This window comes from Notothenia rossii (genome assembly GCF_949606895.1).
Source record: "Notothenia rossii genome assembly, chromosome: 6".
NCBI lineage: Eukaryota > Metazoa > Chordata > Actinopteri > Perciformes > Nototheniidae > Notothenia > Notothenia rossii.
The window spans coordinates 82424632-82446007 of NC_136909.1; the positions used below are offsets into that span (position 1 = coordinate 82424632).

At 42.4% G+C, this 21376-nt stretch overlaps 1 protein-coding gene across 9 annotated transcripts in view; it reads left to right on the plus strand.

Annotated features, from left to right (window-relative positions):
• wdpcp (WD repeat containing planar cell polarity effector) overlaps positions 1 to 20887 on the plus strand; it is a 77720-nt gene extending 56833 nt beyond the window's left edge. For 3 of the 9 annotated variants that reach the window (XM_079686596.1, XM_079686595.1, XM_079686593.1), the window contains 6 exons: positions 1597 to 1660; positions 9390 to 9483; positions 16390 to 16492; positions 19065 to 19156; positions 19870 to 19895; positions 20486 to 20887. In XM_079686596.1, the coding sequence (XP_079542722.1) occupies positions 1597 to 1660; positions 9390 to 9483; positions 16390 to 16492; positions 19065 to 19156; positions 19870 to 19895; positions 20486 to 20536 (430 nt within the window). In that variant the 3' untranslated portion in view covers positions 20537 to 20887. Of the gene's footprint in view, positions 1 to 1596; positions 1661 to 9389; positions 9484 to 11070; positions 11134 to 16389; positions 16493 to 19064; positions 19157 to 19869; positions 19896 to 20485 lie in introns of those variants that run through there. The other 6 variants (XM_079686594.1, XR_013809196.1, XR_013809197.1 and 3 more) reach the window with 6 other exon arrangements.
• Positions 20888 to 21376: the final 489 nt, after the last annotated feature.

Consider the following 21376-nt stretch of genomic DNA (forward strand, 5'->3'; position numbering starts at 1 on the left):
GGGATTGTCATCCATCACAGATACAATTTAACACCGCCTATTTGCCGCTGTGTTGCTATTTAAAAAAATGCTAAAAAGGAAATAGCTTTTGAATTTCGTTGCAGGCACAGCTTTGAGTCATTCACAAGGCAAAGCACCTCACATGCACCTGTTTAGACTGTTGTTTCATTCTCCCTTCTGCCATGAGAGCCTTTTGAAACGGCTGTTTGACTGAAATAGACCCTGTTGTTCCCACACACTGCTCAGCGCTCTCCATCCTGCATCACCTCCCGTTTCCCTCTCTCTCTCTCTCTCTTTCTTCTTCCTCTGTAGCTCCAGCCTTGTTTGGCATCCCTCCTCCTCTCCTCTCTTATCACCTACCTGCATTATTTTTCTCTCCATCAACATCAAATGAAGAAAGCCCCCCCCCCCCCCCCCTCCCCTCTCTCTCTCTCTGTGTGTGTGTGTGTTTTGTTTGTTTCATGTTGGCTCCAGACAGGGAAAGTTGAGGTGTTTTGTGCCGGGAGATACAGCGCTCGCTCCCTACCTAGTTTAATTCTCAATAATAGGACGAGGACTCGCTACTCTCAGTTCAATTATTGAGAGTCTTGTACGCAGAGGTGTGTGTGGATCGGAGTGTGTGTCTCTTATAAAAGTGGACTTATGAACTACAGACCTATCTTTGAATAATAATTAAAAGCGTGTATTTTTTTTAAATTGATGATAGTTCTTAAAGCCCCTGTCCCACTGTCCCGAAATTGACACCCGATGGACACACGATTAAGGAAATGTTCAAATTCGGCTCTGATCGTATCAACATCGGGCCATTCGTGAGGGCATCTTAAGCCATCGTATGACCGCCGGTGGAGTTTCTCAGGCTCCGGCAGCAACTTCGGGAGCGGTGGCAAAATCTTTGGCATCACAAAGCATTGCCGAAGGACCTTGCGAGGGTTCATTTTCGTGTTGACTTCGTGTGTCCATTTTTCCCTTCGCAAGGCATTCGTGAGGGCATCTTAAGCCATCGCATGACCGCCGGTGGAATTTATCAGGCTCCGGCAGCAACTTCGAGAGCGGTGGCAAAATCTTTGGCATTCCAAAAATGGCTTAAGATGCCCTCACCAATGTCCCGATGTTGCTACGATCAGAGCCGAATTTGAACATTTCCTTTATCGTGTGTCCATCTGGTTGTTTTATTGCACAACAAAATCATGTAAACATATGATGTAAATAACCCAATTTGTGTTCTTTGAAACTAAAAAGGATATAATATATTATTTTGAAGCCGAGGAAGTTGTTGTTGCTATGGAAACAACATGACGGAGAAAACTTAATATCTTCTACATATAAAGACGGATAAAGTAAAGAACAAAGTCTGAAAATATCAGTACAGTATCATAATACTTTAACATAATCGTTTGTGTTACTTTCGTTGCAGTTGTCTGTCTTAAACGTAATGTAAATGTTGCCTTCGTGTGTGGTTCGGGGCCATCTTCGTGCGAAATTTACATTTCCATATTCGTGTGTCCATCGGGTGTCAATTTCGGGACATTGTGACAGGGGCTTTACAGACAGGCTGTTGCTGCTTTTCTTGTTTAACAGTTTCTACTTTCTCTGCAGACACCAGCGCTTTGAGAAGGCCTTCCTCCTCGCTGTAGATTTAGAAGACAGAGATCTATTTATGGTGAGTGAAAAAAGTAAATGTCTCTCTTACAAAGTGCAACACACACTTTTGACAAAATGTTGCTCCACTATGGGATGTTTTGAAGTCAATCCATTCAGTCATTTGTCAACACAAAGCTTTTGTATAATGAAACAAAAATTAGACTGGATTTCAATACACATCTTCCAGGGTTCTTACGGTCATTAAAAACCTGGAAAAGTCATGGAAATTCAAAATGCTAATTCCAGGCCCTGGGAAACAATATGTTTCCCAAAGTTTTGGAAAAGTCATGGAAATGTAACTAAAGTTGCATCAAATATAATTTATATTTTATCTAATCGCCAAAATAGTAATACTATAACGATAATAAATACTGTATCGTATAGTAATGAAAATGGCATTTAACTGTCGAGGTATTTTGCTGGTGAGAGATTTGAGTTGCTTTAGCGTGTAGAAGCTAGTAAGCCTTCTATTTGTTTTGTTTTAGATAGGCCCAACATGTTTCATATGCAAACCTTATTTTCCTGTTCCATGTTCAAATAAACCATTTTCAGTGGTACCGCTGAGAAAGAGTAATTTCTTTGGTCATGGAAAATTGGGTAAAGGTCCTGGAGAAGCAATAAAAATCATTGGTGAAAAAGTGTATGAACCCTTATCTTAAACACTCACACAGGTGCTCAGAGAAAAGCAGGGAAAGGAGGGTACATATAAAAACAACTTTTGTTGAAGATACTAAAATGTGAACAAATGTGTTTGCAAATATAGTCAGCAACTCACTACCAGAACTTTACTTAGCCAGGAACTGTGTCCAGTCATTGAAGTGTGTGTGTGTGTGTGTGTGTGTGTGTGTGTGTGTGTGTGTGTGTGTGTGTGTGTGTGTGTGTGTGTGTGTGTGTGTGTGTGTGTGTGTGTGTGTGTGTGTGTGTGTGTGTGTGTGTGTGTGTGTGTGTGTGTGTGTGTGTGTGTGTGTGTGTGTGTGTGTGTGTGTGTGTGTGTGTGTGTGTGTGTGTGTGTGTGTGTGTGTGTGTGTGTGTGTGTGTGTGTGTGTGTGTGTGTGTGTGTGTGTGTGTGTGTGTGTGTGTCAGAGAGCAGGTGTGATCTCGCTATGGGCCCCTATCTTTTCACAACCTCCATGGCCTCGGCTCGGCCTTTTCCTCTCCTCTTCCCTCTAACTCGCTCTTTCTTCCACTCCACGCTGAAATGCTCTTTCTATGCGTTTGACCCCCTTTTTTCATGGGGCCCCCTTTTGCTCCATGCTTCACCAACACCCTAGACATTAATACACACACACACACACACACACACACACACACACACACACACACACACACACACACACACACACACACACAGGCACACACACTTGCTCCCTCAATCACACTGATAGCACTGGTTCCAATTACCTCCCCACTAAGTAGTGCTGCTGGGAAGCCGAATTGAAAAGGTGGAGTCGAGCCTGTGGACCTTGAAAGAGCGCAAAGGAAGGAGAAGGAGAGGGGGGGGGGGGGGGTGGGGGGTGCAAAGTGGAGAGGAGGGGAGGATGGTGTGGATGGAAAGCTATATGACAAAAAAAAAAGTGAGAGGGAAGCGAAACAAGGTCTTGCTCCGTCACTTTGGAGGTGTCGAGATAAGTGAGGGGGAAACAGGAGATGGAGCTGGAATCGTATCTGCAAATAATTCGTAGCATTGGGTTTGAAATACTTTCCAACGTGATATGTCAACAAAGTGTTTCCTTCCTCAAAAATGTCCTTTCACAGTAAATATTCCCACACATACTGTTCGTTTATATACATGTAGTATATTTACATTAGCTTGTCAAAAATCCTCGTCGGTGTCAGGACACATTGGTTCATATAGATTTTCAATATAATAATAGGAGAAGAATGACATTTCAGGGACTATTGTAAAACACATTGGTTTTACCATCAAGTTGGACAATGACTCGTGACCAATGTGAAAACTTTCTTTAGGTCTGTGTCTGTAGCCAGTAATAGAATGAAACTACAAATCATAGGCCCAGTTTAAGGCACTATAAACAAATGGGGGTCAGCTCACAAGTAACCAGAGTAATTGTAAAAATAAGGTGCAGTATTGGATCTTCAAACCTGATTTTGTAAAGTTAGTGTGTCGCTGTCAAGTGGTTCATTTATTTAAAAAGGCACATTGCACATTAATTAACACAAGCACTTTAGTGGAGCTAATTTTCATCTGCAGTCCCTGGCAGGTTGATGACATTAAAAGACAACATACAAGCAAAAAAACGGGACATCTCTCCAACTTCTTCTCACATGTTTTACTAAATGTCCTATTTTACACCTCATACAAACAAATGTAAAAGGCGTAATAAGACAGCATTTGTAAGTTGTAGCCATTGTATAAATCTCCATACATCTGACCCTATAATAAAAACCACAGACTACTGCATCATAACTAATACTCCTCGTGACCCTCGATGTGTAACAAAGTTCTCTCACAATGAGCGCTCAGTCAGCGACCAAGAGAGCAGCAGCGCGTCATCTGCAAAGAGCCACAAAGAGAAAAGAAAAACGGGACGTTGACATTTCACCCCTCGCTCTGTCCTCCGCTCTAATTAGGTTGTGTTGTTGCCTTAACCTGCTGGTCAGCTGATTGAGCGAAGGTGGGGGGGGGTTAATGAGGGCAACCCCCGCCTCCCACACAACTCTCTCTAACTTCCAAACGGGCCCACAGAACTCAATAACGCACCATCGACTTGATCAAATGCTCACACACACACACGCACACACACACACACACACACACACACACACACACACACACACACACACACACACACACACACACACACACACACACACACACACACACACACACACACACACACACACACACACACACACACACACACACAGTTAACTCACACCTCTTGTAAAAAATGCCCAGCATGATACACCCCCCTCTATCACAAGACCCCCTGCCCTCAAGCCCCATTGTTTCCTATCTAACAATAGAAGCCCTCCAAGCCTCCAAAAGAAACCTTTTGTTCAAATGAAACACTTTAGTGTCGGGCTAAATTGAAGGGGAGGAGGAACAGTTGGTTGGGGGAGGTGGAGGTGGAGTTGGGGGATGTATGTGGAGGAAGTAGCAGGGGGTTACACTGAGTCATTTGCATGTTTTTTCCCATAATTGGCGCTGTTCTGTAGCGCCCTAATTAGCCTTTGATAATGAGTTGATAATGTAACCAATTAGGTCATTCGTCACCCGAGTCAAGCCGGCGACAAGTTGTTTTTCTCTCCACCTCCCTCCCTCTTCCTCCTCCTCTTCTTCCTGGGTCTTTTCCTCTTGATGTAGCTTGTTAATTAAATCAAATTGTGTGATAGCAGATTCTGCTTTTGTTCCCCAATGAGGGCTTGTACTGTTTCTTGTTAGATACGCTCACACTAGGTTCACTTCCTATCTTCCTCCCTATCTGACGCCGGGCTCGGAGGTATCGCACGTCTTCTGCAATAAGCTCCTTGTTGTCGCTCAGATGAATAATTAACGTTATTAAAGCGTTAAGTCCTCAACACCTATCTGATAGAAGTGTTCAAACACAAGGCTCCTGGATAACAGGTGTGTGTGTGTGTGTGTGTGTGTGTGTGTGTGTGTGTGTGTGTGTGTGTGTGTGTGTGTGTGTGTGTGTGTGTGTGTGTGTGTGTGTGTGTGTGTGTGTGTGTGTGTGTGTGTGTGTGTGTGTGTGTGTGTGTGTGTGTGTGTGTGTGTGTGTGTGTGTGTGTGTGTGTGTGTGTGTGTGTGTGCTCATGTCCAGGGATTATGTCGAGTGTCACATTAGTGAAAATGTGTTTTCATGTTTGCGTGCTTGTGGATTTGTGTCCAGTCTATTTGCCAATATTTGATTGGACTGTTGGTTTTTGGTAAAGGGAAATCCCCCCTAAAACATTTGAGTACCTTTTTAGTTTGTTGAACTTTGAATTGCTGGGACAAATGTCTTTAATGTATATATTTTATATATTGGGGTTGTGACATTTTACCATGTCCAGGGTGTTACAATGAAGCCTTAAGTAATGTTTTGTCATCAAAAGTAATTATCAAGACTCTACGTCAGTCCCTCAAAACCTAAATAAAGTCGACCGTTTGGTGCTGATATTTCACATTCAGGCAAGAAGAAATACGTTTTGGAAGAAGTGCAGACAAGTCCACAATCACTCATTAATTAATCTTATCATTTAAGCCTTTTGTAAGATTATACCAGAGCAATATCCCATATCAACACATAGATAATATTAAAGTAAAATGGCAGTATACAGGTTTCCCTTGAAAAAGAGATCGTTGATCTCAATGGGATTTTCATTTGGTTAAATAAAGGCTACAAACATACAAGATGTGTACATTTTCGAAACTATTATAATTGCAGTCGTAACACTATTCCTCTCATTCCCTGACTTCCACTTCTCTACACCAAATGCATCACATTGTTTACCATTCTCTACTAAATGTATATGGTGTATATACTATACAATACAAATTAAAGTAAACAAAATAGCTCATAGGATGCTTTTAACAAATCAAGTTAATCACGTGTTTCAGGCTGAAAATGAATTTCTCTTAAAAATGTAACATCATTTCCCACAACAGCATGCACCTACTGTATACGTGGAGTCACTGCGTGGTTCATATGCTGCACTTTTGTTTCTCTCTAAACAATCTTCTCTGTGCACACAATGTCTAAAGAAAGGTCCAAACCCACACTGAACGTTCACGTGTGTACGTCCCATCGATCCTGACAGCCTGCAAACATCCAGACATGATCCCGTCTAGTAATGTGTGCCAGTTGACCTAATCCCTCATTTATTTCCCAAATATCTGTCAATATCGGCCTCTTAGTGTCCACCATCCCCCCCCCCCCCCCCCCCTCGCCTCCACTCCCCAAAAATGGCCCACTAAAACGCCCCTCTTTATCAGGCGCTGCAACCCCTAAAGCTCTTATATAAATAAGATTAGTGTCGCGTTTGAGCGTCTGGGAATAAGAGGTGTAATATCTGATGGTTTTATATGCAGTATTATTGTTATCCCTTCTTAGTCGGGCTGATACTCCTCTCTCTCTCTCCCTCGCTTCTCGTTTGTTCATTCGTTTATTCTTTCTCTGGGTCCCTCTCTCCAGATTCAGACAGTATTATGAGGAGCTAAGCTGGAATAAAACGCCCCGGCTTCAAATGTTCATATTGTTCTGTTCTGTATGTCATCCTCTCTCTATCCCTGCTCTCCTTTTCTCTCTCCCCTTGTAGTCAATGCTGCCTTCTCCACGTCTTGTATGTCAGGTATCTCTCTCTCTCTATCATGTCAGCGTAATTCCTCCTCTCCTGTTTTAATCTTCCGTTTGTTATCAATTAGGAAGCCTCACTCATATCTAATTGAGGGGCCATGTCCTCGTTCACAGAATTAGCCACCTCAGTCCTGGGAGCCGATTTAGCTTCTTTTGAGGCCATTTTGTTGTCGGCCATTTTCACATTTCCTCCTAACTCCTCGCCACAGAGGGCAGGCACCGCACTATAATTACCCAATCTGTTCCCATTCATACTCTTCAATTTCAGCACCTCTCTCATTCTCTTATCCTCCCCCCTCTTTCCCTCTCTGCTCCCCACCCTTTTCCTCCAGGGGTACAAAAGCAGGGTAACAATATGGGGGTATTAGGGCCGGGTGCAGGCCCAGCTGGGGGGGCTTTAGCCAGCTGAGGGTTATCCACAGCATCCCTGAGTCATGGCACTGATGTCCTGTGATGTTGCTGAGGCGGAAGACTTTCCTTAACACGCTGTAACCTTTGATGGGCCCTCAGCCCCTGCACTCAGCCCGAGGAAACCCCGCGACTCTGAGGAGCCCCTCGTTGGGAGCCGGGATAAGGGTGTGATTCTCTCTGTTTAATCAATTAGGGACGGTTGGAGAAAGTCTGTCGTTTTATCTTCTTTTTTGAATTTAAAATGGTACTTCAGTGTTTCTTTTCCGCACAATGTAAAGTTATATGTATTATTATGTGTTTATCTATAAACATAGATTCAAGATTCAAAGGTTTTATTTTGCACAAAGCTACAGTGTAGAAATGGCAATGCAATTCTTCTGACCTGAGCTCCTCCAACAATGAGGTATATCAAACAATATATAATAAAATACAAAATAAACAGAAGAGCAAAAAGTCCATATACATGTCAGTAGAATATGTACAAGAACAGAATATGAAATTAAATAATGTACATTCATCTCAAATAGAGAAGAGATGCTCTGCTACATTATAGCTAACAGCTCATTCCCATCTGCAGTCACTGGACAGGTAAACACTCAACAATCAACAAACATTACACATATTTCCTAGTGCCCTATTCAGTATATGTTGCGCCTTCACAAGCATTTGGTTTCCTCTCAAAGGCTGCTGGGAGCTGACCAGTCCGTTTTCAGCTGTTGCTGCTGGTTATCGACGGGCTCCGCTGCAGCAGCCGGGGCAACATGCTGACTTTTGTTAAGGGTGTGTTTTTCATTTACTTCACAGCTGATCTTGGGGATTTAAATCAGTGACATTTCTGACACCAGACCAAATGTTATACCGTCATGCTGCTGCTGCTCCAGTTTCTCACACTGACAGCGATCTGTGTTCATCGGTCAGTCCTGGTTCATATCAGGATATCATGGCTTTCTTTTTAGTTATTTTTGGGAACCGCAGTTACAGAATAAAAACAACTGGTCTTAAATACTATTATACATCAATTGAAGAGCCGTAGTTTAGCTTTTTCCCCCCCTGTTTCGGTTTGGCATACACAATTCAAACACACATAGGGATCTGTTTAAACTAAACCACTTCCACATTATAACACATTATTATTTATTGCATTGATAGATATTAGTATATTGTATCTTGTAGACATGTAATTGAAAAGCTTTCCTTTGTGTATTGCATTGTGGGAGAATAATGCAACAGCTCAAAAATCATTTTTAACATGTTAACTTATATCAAGAAGTTTTAATTTTGTCCACTTTCCCATGTAAGCACGCTACGTTCTTTAAATCTGCTTAGAAATAATACGGATTCAGGAGGCGGTGAATGTCTCTTAGGATTTGAATTGAATCTAATTTATTAAAACAAGAGTTCGAGAATTCGAAAGGGATTTTAATAGACACATTGACCTTACCCTTGCTTGTAGCCCAGAGCACCTTTGTTAAAAACAGCTGTGTGATGCAGTGTGGATATTAATGTGGCAGCGTTGAGCTTTAAATCATCCACCCTCAGACATCATTTAGCATTATTATCTCTCTTTGTGGCCCTGACAGACTCAAACAGAGAGATACAGAGGAGACACGCTGTTTCCAATATTGTCGGAGGCTGATATAGTAATGTGCTCGGCTGGATATGTTTCTGTGTAAAGAGAGAATACCAGCGTCTCTGAAAGGTGAACAGTCCCTCGCCTCCTCTCCCACTTTTGAAATGTGACAGATAACATCCTTCCTAGTTCAAAAAGAGAGAGACGAGGGTATGAGGGGGGAGGGAGGGCTGATTTCAAAGTTTTTGGAGAATCCGGCATTTCATCCAACCGGTGCTCTTTCTGATGTCGGGCTTCAAACGGCTCGTTTCTTTTCTTCTTCTGTCATTTCCTCTTTCTCCCGCCAAAACACCCCCCCCCCACCACCAACCCCTCCAACAAAAAAAAAAGAAGCTATTGTCATCGGAGCCTAGATTCATTTTAGATTAACGCTCACGTTTCTTTCTTTCTTGCATTTCCCTTCAAAGGACCTCCATTATGTTGCCAGCGATAAAGGCGAGGTGGTGCTCGCGGATGTGGCCAAGAGGAAAGCTAATGAAATCGAGAGCGCAGCGGGCAACGGTAAGGAAATAATCATAATGTCCGACCAAGAGGACGCCAAATGTGACTCGTTATTTCTCCTTACATCTGGAATGAGAGGTGGACTCCTCTGATAACCCCGGTTACTCACCTACGCCGACACATTTTTCAGTTATTTAATACCATTTTTATTCTGAGGATCGCACCCTTGTTATAAAACACAAAGGAGAATTTATTCAGGTGTGTAATTCATACAACCTGTTGCCTTCTTTTAAAGATGATTAAAAGTGAGATACTGAAGTGTACAATTTCACCTTTAAGAAATCATCTATAGCAGATAGATGTTTCCACATTAAGGTTCCTCATGTTTTGAAAGGTTTTCCCCCCCAAATTGCAGGTGGTTGTGAAAAGTCTTTAATATCAGACAAATAAAAATACTTTACACGTGCCCAAAGTTTTAAAACTAAACAGCGAGTGTGAAGGAAAGCCAGCGAAGGCCTTTTTTTTTGTCGTTACTTCAGGCTGGGCTGCTGCCCTTTGACAAACACTCCCGAAAGCACATACCAGAGGGGATCAGGCCGAGTCCCTGATCACACACACACACACACACACACACACACACACACACACACACACACACACACACACACACACACACACACACACACACACACAATTCCTCACAGAGTCTTCAAGGGCCAACGGGTGAGCAGAAAACATTCAAATTACAGAGGGAACTAGATGAACATGTCTGATGGGTCCTTCATTGGTGCTTAAAACACACCAGAAGACTGTGTGTGTGTGTGTGTGTGTGTGTGTGTGTGTGTGTGTGTGTGTGTGTGTGTGTGTGTGTGTGTGTGTGTGTGTGTGTGTGTGTGTGTGTGTGTGTGTGTGTGTGTGTGTGTGTGTGTGTGTGTGTGTGTGTGTGTGTGTGTGTGTGTGTGTGTGTGTGTGTGTGTGTGTGTGTGTGTGTGTGTGTGTGTGTGTGTGTGTGTGTGTGTGTGCTCACAGACAGCCAAATGAGGCGAGAGAGGTATTTAACTCGGCTGCGTAAGGTCAGACCCCTAAGGCTGAGTGTGTGTGTGTGTTTGTCGGTGAATGAGAATGAGCGTTTGTGTAACTATGAGGCCTGTTTGCAGTTTCTTTTTTTATAATGTGATGCATAACACGCACACTCCTCCTCATAAGCCTCTTAATTATGTCCTAGATGATTTACCTCCATCACCTGCAGCATGTCCTATCCTTGGACAACAGCGCTGCAGAGAAAGAGAGAGGGAGGAAGGGACAGAAGAGGGGGAAGAAAGAGGAGGGATGACGGCAGGAAAAGAGGGAGGAAGAAAGACAATAACATGCGATTATCATTTTGAAAGACAAAGGAAGAAGACAGGAAATTAAAAAAGAACTAGAATATAATTGAGTAAATTAAGAAATAAATGAAAAGACAGGATACATGAAAACGGACCTTAGACTGTCCGCTGTTATTTGTCTCTTTACTTCTGCCTGTCGACTAAAGTAGACAAAAGTTTAAAAACGAGTTTGGTTCACACAACCTGCGATGACCTTTACAAAGCTGAAAACCCGTGACTATACATGAGTAACTGGCTTACTTTTCAAAACCTTCTGTTACAGCAGACGGACACATTTAGCAGCAGTTCACACCCAGGAGTCGGTGGAGACCAAACAGAGATGAAAGTGAGTGAATATTGCACATTCATTAAACGAGAGAAAGGGTTTTATTCCAGCTCTTGCACAATGTACAAGTGTATTATAAAATCAGTCCCGTTTTTCAGAACATGCTGGAAAAAAACCATCAAATGTCCAAACATCTACACGCATCCACTATAGGCCAGTTCAGAGAGAAAGCTGATGCCTCTTGTTAAGGTGTGTGTGTGTGTGTGTGTGTGTGTGTGTGTGTGTGTGTGTGTGTGTGTGTGTGTGTGTGTGTGTGTGTGTGTGTGTGTGTGTGTGTGTGTGTGTGTGTGTGTGTGTGTGTGTGTGTGTGTGTGTGTGTGTGTGTGTGTGTGTGTGTGTGTGTGTCTACTGTACAGTTGTGCTTCACTGTACAGACAAATAGACAGAGCACATTGACAGCCAGCCGAAAAGACAGTACATAAATAATGAGTGGCGTGCTTCAAGCAGAGAGCTCCAGTGAACAGGTGTCTCGCTTTACACACACACACACACACACACACACACACACACACACACACACACACACACACACACACACACACACACACACACACACACACACATTTAGCCTCTGGCATGGCCGTCTAACCCCTCCAGTATCAGCTCTGGCTCCAAAGAGCACACTATACTTTGACTACATTTCAGAAATAGGAAATGTTAATATTGTACTTGTTTCCACTAAATGTATCAGCCTTATACATTTGGGTATGTTAGCCTTGAGTGAAAAGAACAAATTGCTGTATAATAAAGCTACTAAATAATAAATGTTGTAGTAACACATATCCACAGGCCTCTTAAACATGGCCCTTCAAAACAAAACAACAAATGTTATTTGTTCCCTGATAAATATTTGTTTGGTATTAATTACAAGCGTATTTTGATTATGGTATGTGTGTATTTAATAAATAATTCAGTGCACCTTTACTCTGTAGAAAATTCTGTTGTTATACACACACACACACACACACACACACACACACACACACACACACACAAACAAATGTATTTGTTTTCATTCATGGTCACACACACACTACAGCTCCAATTCAAAATAGCCCTCGGAGATGTGTTTGTGTAAATATGTGTACAGTATGTGTGCAGATGGGTGTGACAGTTGGGTGGGTGTGTTTTTGTTCATGTAAAGCAGTTGTTCCTACGACCCAACACATCCTGCTGTCTCTCTGTGCAAACACTGAATGACCTGCAGAGGGTCAACTTCTCGTTATGAAGGCAAATAGACAAGTGTGCTGCACCTACACAAAAGCACGCTGTACATTTTACACTCTGAAACTAGATGTATGTTCAATTGGATTTACATGCAGATGCATACCACGCTTTAACAGCGCCAGAGCTTAATTCTAACTCATTAATGACAATAATATTGATATAACTCACTCCTTTAAACCTGCAGACTTATGCCAAAAGAGTATACTCATGTTAGTTTTGAGAAGTTACTAAATATTGACGACTGATTTGTAATCATTTAACCAGGTTAATCATTGGTAAGGCTGTAGCTTATATAGTAAGATTGCTGGTAAATTGCAGCGAAATGCAGGACAATCGTTCATTTGCGTACAGTTTACCAGTCAGTCAGCAAAGAGAACATCGAGCTGTAGTTTTAAATGTCAGTATTTGTACAAATAAAACAGACGGTAGATAATGTGTTTAATAGTCTGGTTCAAATGTGATCTACGGTCATTATTTCTTTCTTAGGAAGGAGCCAGGCTAACTGTTTCCATTTGTCTCTATGCTAAGCTAAGCTAAGCTGTAACTGTACAGAAGGGAAAGTGATATCCATCTTCTCTAACTCAAAGCACGAGAAGAAACAAGATCATTTAGTCTCAGCAGGTTCAGCTCTGCTCATATTTATGTCTTTCTTTGTCTGATTTTTTTGTTTCTAATGAATGTTGCTTGATCTCTCACCTTGTGCTGTACGTCCCTGAGTACACTGGACATCTGCAATAAAATTAAGGTTTTCAGTATGAATAAGAATAATTGACCATAGACTAAAATATAGCCCAACTTTAATGTCAGCTGTGGGTTCCTATGGTAATCTCATGGCTACTGATCTGCCACATTTCCCTTTGTTTGTTGGTTTTTGATCTAGACGGAACATTTCCAGTGATCACTGCAATGCTTTGTTATTGGGAGTTTGCTCTTTTTGATCTGAGCTATATTTAATCTAACGGCCTGATACGACAGAAAACCATCAGGCAGTGTTTTCACATCAGGAATGAACGCAGCTGATCTAGGCCATCGCCACCCTGGATCTCTTCATTTCACTTCAAGGGAATCACAAAACCGAAATGATTTGCATTGGAAGAAAGAGACATTGGAAAGAAAAGCGAATCTCATTTTATTGTTCGGATGATTTTTCACGATTTCTCTGCATCTAGTGGTTCTTTTTAAGGTGGATGTCTTGGACCATATTTCTATGCACCACTTCTGGTATTTATGTGCATCCATTGTAAACCTGAGATCCTGCCTTCATATGGACACACACACACACACACACACACACACACACACACACACACACACACACACACACACACACACACACACACACACACACACAATAGAGGACACACACTTCAGCTTAGCAATGGTCCCTTTTTATAACAGCGTTGGGAATGGCTTAAAGCTGTCTGGCTGACAAGTGTGTAGATTTGGATAGATACGTCATTGTGAGAGGCAGGGTAGCGAACAAGTGCGAGGGAAGGCGTCTTTCTCTTCCTCGCTATCTCTTTTTTCTCTGGAGTGGCGTTTTTATGCCAGGAGGAGAAGCCAAGTTGTTCCTGATGGTTGTGTCTCCCCCTCACGAAGGCTGATGTGACTGCAGGGCCTTTCAGTGGGCAAAGAGACAAGAGCTTTATCTGAAGATCCACTTCTCCAGCTCCTTTCTTGGTGGTTGTGGTGAAAGCCTGTTAGCTCCGCTGTGTTGAAGCAGCGTTTGTTTCTGTTCCTCGCTCAGCTCTGATCACACAACCTCCATCACTGTTTGACTTCTCAATTTAGAAACTTTACCGGCGTGACATGTTCATCACAAACGGGATTGTCAAGGTGTGACGTCCACATTTGCAAAAAGCCTACACACAGCTGTTTCCACAAACCCTTTTTATATATCTATAGTATGTTTTCATGGCGGAAGTAAACACAGAAACCTGGCAACATATCTGTAAAATGTACAGATCACTGCCAGTGAATGACAGCCTTTTGATCTGAGATTTGAATCATACAGTAAACAAGATACTGTGGATGCAACATACACTGAACAAAAATATAAATGCAATACTTTTGTTTTTGCTCCCATTTTTCATGAGATGAACTCAAAGATCTAAAACATTTTCTATATACACAAAATAACCATTTCTCTCAAATACTGTTCACAAATCTGAAAGAATCTGTGATAGTGAGCACTTCTCCTTTGCCGAGATAATCCATCCCACCTCACAGGTGTGGCATATCAAGATGCTGATTGGACAGCATGATTATTGCACAGGTGTGCCTTAGGGTGGCCACAATAAAAGGCCACTCTGAAACATGCAGTTTTGCTTTATTGGGGGGGTCTGGGGGGGTCCGAAAACCAGTCAGTATCTGGTGTGAGGGTTAGGGTTAGGGTTAGGGTAATGTTGTGAATCGAGTGGCCCATGGTGGTGGTGGGGTTATGGTATGGGCAGGCGTATGTTATGGACGACGAACAAAGACTACTCGATTCACAACATTACCCTAACCCTAACCCTCACACCAGATACTGACTGGTTTTCCGACCCCCCCAGACCCCCCCAATAAAGCAAAACTGCACGTTTCAGAGTGGCCTTTTATTGTGGCCAGCCTAAGGCACACCTGTGCAATAATCATGCTGTCTAATCAGCATCTTGATATGCCACACCTGTGAGGTGGGATGGATTATCTCGGCAAAGGAGAAGTGCTCACTATCACAGATTTGTTCAGATTTGTGAACAATATTTGAGAGAAATGGTTATTTTGTGTATGTAGAAAATGTTTTAGATCTTTGAGTTCATCTCATGAAAAACTGGAGCAAAAACAAAAGTGTTGCGTTTATATTTTTTTGTTCAGTGTAGAAGGGGATGACAAATTGAAGGGAAAAGTAAATGACTCAAAAACACGACAAATGCTTTGATACAGGCTCACTGAATGGTTTGATGGAAATGATGTGAAACATTTCAATGCTTTCAGATATGCAGTCACACGAATCTAAGTGAACAACTACTGGAAATTTTAGAGCAAGGTGTTAAAGGTCCCATGTCATGCTTTTCTGGTTATTACCCGTCCCCTTGAGTGTTATGTAGCTTTTTCTGCATGTAAGCGGTCTGCAGAGTCACAAACCCTCAAAGTACACCCTGTAGGGAGTAAAACTCTAACACAGAAAAGACCTGTCTATGCTGCCCCAGAACGCCTCGTTGGACATTTCTCTTTTTCCATTTTTTCCTTCCGGGTCCTATTGACGTAACGAATCCGCGGAGCTCCGCACACACACTCACTCAGCCTTATATTTTTAGGCTGAGCTCCGTGGTGTCTCGCTGTCTCGCAGACCCCACGCAGCAACCATGAAACAACACCAGTAATCCAGCTGACACTGTCCGCTCCTCGAGCCTCAAAGGGCGGAGCAGCGAGCCGTGCAACGTCCCGCCAACACGGCACCCAGACCCCACGCAGCATTCTCCTCTGTTTGTCATTACTGGTGTCATTTTCTAGTTGCTAACAAACTCCATTGTAAAACATAATCACTGATGTTCAGCTGTAACGGTGGTGGACTCATCAGAACAGAGTGGGTGAGCTGACCAATCAGAGCACAGTGGGCTCATAGGGAGGGGGGGGGGGGCAGGAGCTCCAACAGGGCGTGTAGGACAGAGAGTGAATACACATACTATACAGAGATGCTGTATGAGAAACCAATGTGGAAAATTGCACCATGTAAATCTATTCTAGTAGACCTCAACAATGGAATTATGATCAGTGGAAATGGCCATGACATGGGACCTTTAAGGTTTTTGTATTTTATGAGCTTCAGTTTTTCACAAACAAACTAAGGTAAAAGTTGAAAAGCATAAGTCTGATGGATGGATACAAAAAAGTCACAATTTGTTTGTTAAACACTTAAACATGAAAAGTTGAAAGAGGGTTGTGACTACTTAATATATAGGCGTCATAAAGGAAACTATTGGATCAAGCTTCCTTTCTGGATAAATGGTGCTTGTACATACTTTTCTCTTTCTATGTTTTTTTTTCCAGAAGACCCTCAGAGAGTTGGAGATGATGTGATGCGTGTCTCCAGACAGACGGAGAGAAACCAGACGGCAGCAGGACCTTCGTACCCGAATACTCCGACAACACAGTGAGTGACATGAACCATGTGTGTGAGCCTTCTACGTGATTTCAGGTTATTATTATCACTGTGACACATCTTATTTCTTTAAACCTGCTTTAACTCACTAGTTTGGCCCCTGTTGATATTTGACCATATTTTTAAGTTGATATGTTGAATTTGTTGGCAATGTACACATCCAGCCGTTATGGAGTAACATAATCATCCATTTAATGTCATGTTTGTGTCCAAATTATGAATGAAAGTGAATTAAAACAATAGGTTAACACCATATTGAGACATATTTGCCTTTTAAGTTGATAGGGTTAGGGTTAACTTCTCAGGAAACAGTTGATATTGACAGATAAAACAGACAATTTCCCCTCTCTTTTAGCTCCGTTTTAAGTCTTCACCAATGAGACTATTCTAAGCTCATGTCCTGAGGAACATATCAGACTCTTCAGCCTCTAAATGCTCAATCAATATAATAAGAATGCACCAAAATGAAAAGAACAATTGTTATAATAAGGATACACATTATAGCTGCTTTGACATAGTTAGTTCAACCCGCTCTTAAAGAAGCCCCAGACTCTGTGTGCGGATGATTCACTGTTCCACTTTAAGTTGTCATCTCCTCTCCCTCAGTGGGTCGGTATTGTCTGTATAAGAATTGTATGAGAGCGTCTGTGGCCAAATGACCCAGCTGCATCCTAAAAGCCTTCATCCCATTGACACTTCAAATGTCAACGTCACATCAGTTACGGGTCTTACGCTTCCATCCATCTCAACGCTGAACCCACATTTGAAACTCCACCGGACTCCATCCGCACCCCGCCTGAAGAACTCGGTGTTTCGGAGTGATTGTTTAATACACTCGTCTACATGACTGACATGTGGAAACAGCGTGACTTAAGACACACTCAAAGCACTTTGTCCCAGCCTCACTCACAAACAGATACTTACAAATCCACGTCTCTATTATTGTGAAGGGATGGAGGGGCATTCCTTGTCATACCCCAACTAACATATTGGAGTATTTATATGGGATTTGTGTGCGTTAGATCAAAAAAGGGGCTCTTGTTCTTTTCGTCCTCACAGGCTTTTCATGGCTGTTTGACTGTAACACTGATGACTCCCCTCCACTCTGAGTTTCTCTAAGCCCCCTCCATCCATCCCAAATCCCTTCCTATCAGCCAATTTAAACAAGCTGGGTCCAGAGAGAGAATGAGAGGGGAAGAGACGGAGAGAGATGCTTTTTTTTTAAAACAGTAAAAGGAGAAAAAAGAGGGTTAGGGGACGATTTGGCAGCCAAAGGCCCGGAGGTGCAGTACCCCAGGTCTAAGGAAGCAGATCCCCAAACCTCCCAACAGATAATAGCCACAGAGAGAAAGAGACAAAAGCCTCCCCCCGTCCTTTTAGAAAAACATTTCATATTGAACCCCCTCCGTTTTTTTGTTTGTAATCTGGTCTCCGATGAAGTTTCATTGTTTCTCATGTGAAGCCAATGACAGCTTAGCTGAGATGGAGAAGGGGAGGCATTGTAGCGCGGGCGTTTTCCCGTTTGGCTCGCTGAGAAAAGAGCAAGAGAAAAGGGAGGAAGGCGAAAACACAATGGCAGTTCGGGGGCTTCCTCGCCGATCCACGCATTCCCCAAATCCGACTCGGAGAAGTGAGAGAGGGAACGAGACGGGAATCTGGGAAGCATCCCAACGTTCCTTTGACGGCCGCTGGCCTCGCTCTCGTCACGTACTCCTCTGTCAGCGGAGGAAGGAGATTGGAGGCTGTTTTTAGTGTTGCGTATAAAGGAGGCCAAAATTGACACTAGAGCTTTTTAAATAACACATTTTATGTATTTCATATTTATGTCCAGAATCTCCAAGTAGGAAAGATTTCAGTATCTAGATCCAGATCCTGAGGGTCACTTCTGTCAAGAGTTCTGATTAATAAGGATCAGGTATCTGCTGATACGGATGTCCACTGCCCCAATGACTGATCACATTAATACAAATCAGCCATACTTGTTTCACCTGATACTTGCTTATCTTGCTGAAGTGTTGGCGTCCCAAAGATGGTCTGAAATTGAAATTGTGTTTTTTGGAAGGAGGTGAAAATGTCAAATGTAATTTTCATCAGTGTAGGAATCCGACAAAGCAGAAACAAAGTTGCTCTCCACACCATGAGAGGCAAAACATCTGCACATTGGAGAGAACAGTTTTCTTTTGATCATAAGAAAAAGACAGAAGACCAAATTTACCATGCGTGTAAATCACTGATGAGCAAAAATACCAAACTCTTTGCTAATAGGAGCCCCGGTAAAGAAGACATGATGCATTTTGAGGTTAAAAGTTTCTCTCTGCCACAACATGCAATCCATAACTCAACAAATGAACACTTATCTGCTCTCTCGATTGTCCAAAGATAAACTGGATAATGCAGGAAATGGAGTAAAAACTAGATGTGGTAGATTAAGGGAGAGCTCGTTGATCATAAATGAAGATTACACCGCCCATTTCTGAACAAAATGAAAAGCAACAGCACATACTATTCTTTAATCTTCAAACTCAATTCAACAGATGTTACACTTAATCATTTTATTCCTCAGGGTTGATGGGAGAGCCAATCAGAGGAGACTTCAGGCCGAGAGCACACGTGTGACCGTGAGCCCGGAAGTGTTCAGGACTCTGAGACAAACAGGTGTGTGTGTGTGTGTGTGTGTGTGTGTGTGTGTGTGTGTGTGTGTGTGTGTGTGTGTGTGTGTGTGTGTGTGTGTGTGTGTGTGTGTGTGTGTGTGTGTGTGTGTGTGTGTGTGTGTGTGTGTGTGTGTGTGTGTGTGTGTGTGTGTGTGTGTGTGTGTGTGTGTGTGTGTGTGTGTGTGTGTGTGTGTGTGTGTGTGTGTGTGTGTGTGTGTGTGTGTGTGTGTGTTTCTATCTCTGTCATGAAAGTAATACGAAGTGATAGCATATATGTATTCCTCTCTTTCTCCTTCCTGTTCTCTCCAGTTTAATAATTCCATGTTTCGGGTGACGAGCAATTGTCTCGCTATCAAATCGCTGTGTAGTTTGATAATCCGGACTGTAGGCTATTGGAGGGGAATTTGCATCAGCTTTTTAAATATCTGTATAATGCACGCTGGGGTTTTAATGTCAATCATCACCTTATTAACACAGCGCTCAGAGCGAGAGAGATCGCCATGAGTGACAACGCTTTACACTCATTAAAACCCAGAAAAGCGACATGTCCGACCTACTGAGTGAGCATGTAACCTGTTCAGACACTGTGTGTGTGTGTGTGTGTGTGTGTGTGTTTGTGTTTGTGTGCTTTAGGGCTCCCGTGTGTGAGTGTGCATGTGTAATATTGTGACATCTGACTTCCTCTAACATCTCGTGTCGTTTGGTTTTGTCGTGCAGGAAGCAGTGAAGGCGACAGCAGGAATGTGAGTAGATTGGATATTGATTTGTATTATGATAAGAATCATAATATATGTCCCTATTCAATAGCGTTCATAGTCATGTTAGGTAATAGCATTATACTTCAGTTGATCGAAGAATATGTCCTCCAAAAATGTGGATAATTGATTAATCGTCTGGCATTTTTCAAGCAAAAATGGTGAATAGCTGGTCGAAGCTTCTTGAATGTGAGAATTTGATTGTTATGATAGAATTAAGTAGTTATTTTGTTTTGAGTTGGACAAAACTAGCTGTTTTAGGACATCACTTTAGCCCTGGAAAGTTTGAATTGCCTATTCACTACTTTTTTGATAGTGTGATATAGACTACATGTAATTAAGAATGAATAATGTGGAAGGCTTCATGACTTCAAAGTTAACCATAGAGTTCATTTTGTTTGGTGAGTGTATCGCTCAGGTGTGCAGTATAGAATAGTACTCAGAAGGCACATAGGACTCTTCTGAGGGAACTCAAAGGTAAAACTACCAATCAGATCACAGACGATGAAAACATGTGCTGTTAGCCATCCGTCTTTACTTTTACAAAACAGAACCTTTGTGTTTCTTCTCTCTTTCAGGACGATGAAGACCTCGGGATGCTTCATGTGGTCCATTTAGGAATGGTTTGAAAGAGCATCAGAGAAACGATAAGAGACACAACAACATTTCACCAATCACAGACTCACTTTCTATCCATATGTTGGTATGCCAAGTATTACCTGGAGAAGAGCTCAACTCATATCTGATACAAGTGACCTAATACATGTTTGTATGTAGCTTTATCCTGTCATATTCTACCTGTGAAATGTTGATGTGGATTCAGTGTATATCTGTCTTAGTGAAGTCTAAACCAAATGAGCCTCAAAAGAAATCATCAACACCGGGTTCTGCTTTTAAAACCACGACTGAAAGTGTTTTAAAGCTTTCCATTAATCATCCTGAAAAAATAAAGACTTGTATTATATTTCCATCACCACTGATATTGAATGTTCCAGGCTTCTTCTTGTGTGTGTGTGTGTGTGTGTGTGTGTGTGTGTGTGTGTGTGTGTGTGTGTGTGTGTGTGTGTGTGTGTGTGTGTGTGTGTGTGTGTGTGTGTGTGTGTGTGTGTGTGTGTGTGTGTGTGTGTGTGTGTGTGTGTGTGTGTGTGTGTGTGTGTGTGTGTGTGTGTGTGTGTGTGTGTGTGTGTGTGTGTGTGTGTGTTGGCTGAGATTACGGGCCACAGTTTTATTCATGAATCGGAGCCAACCAGCGTCTTAAAGCGTCGCGCGGAGCCCCTTTCCTGAACAGCAGCCATGGTCGTGTCAGAGCTGTCGACGCGCGGCGCTCAGCGACTAATCTGACAGCGCCGCGGAGCCGTAATCCCTCACTGTATCCTAATCTATTTACTTTGCATTCTAAGAGGATTTCCACCAAAAAATATACAAGAAGCGATGTTGGAAATGGACAGAAGATCAGCGAGGATGCTTTT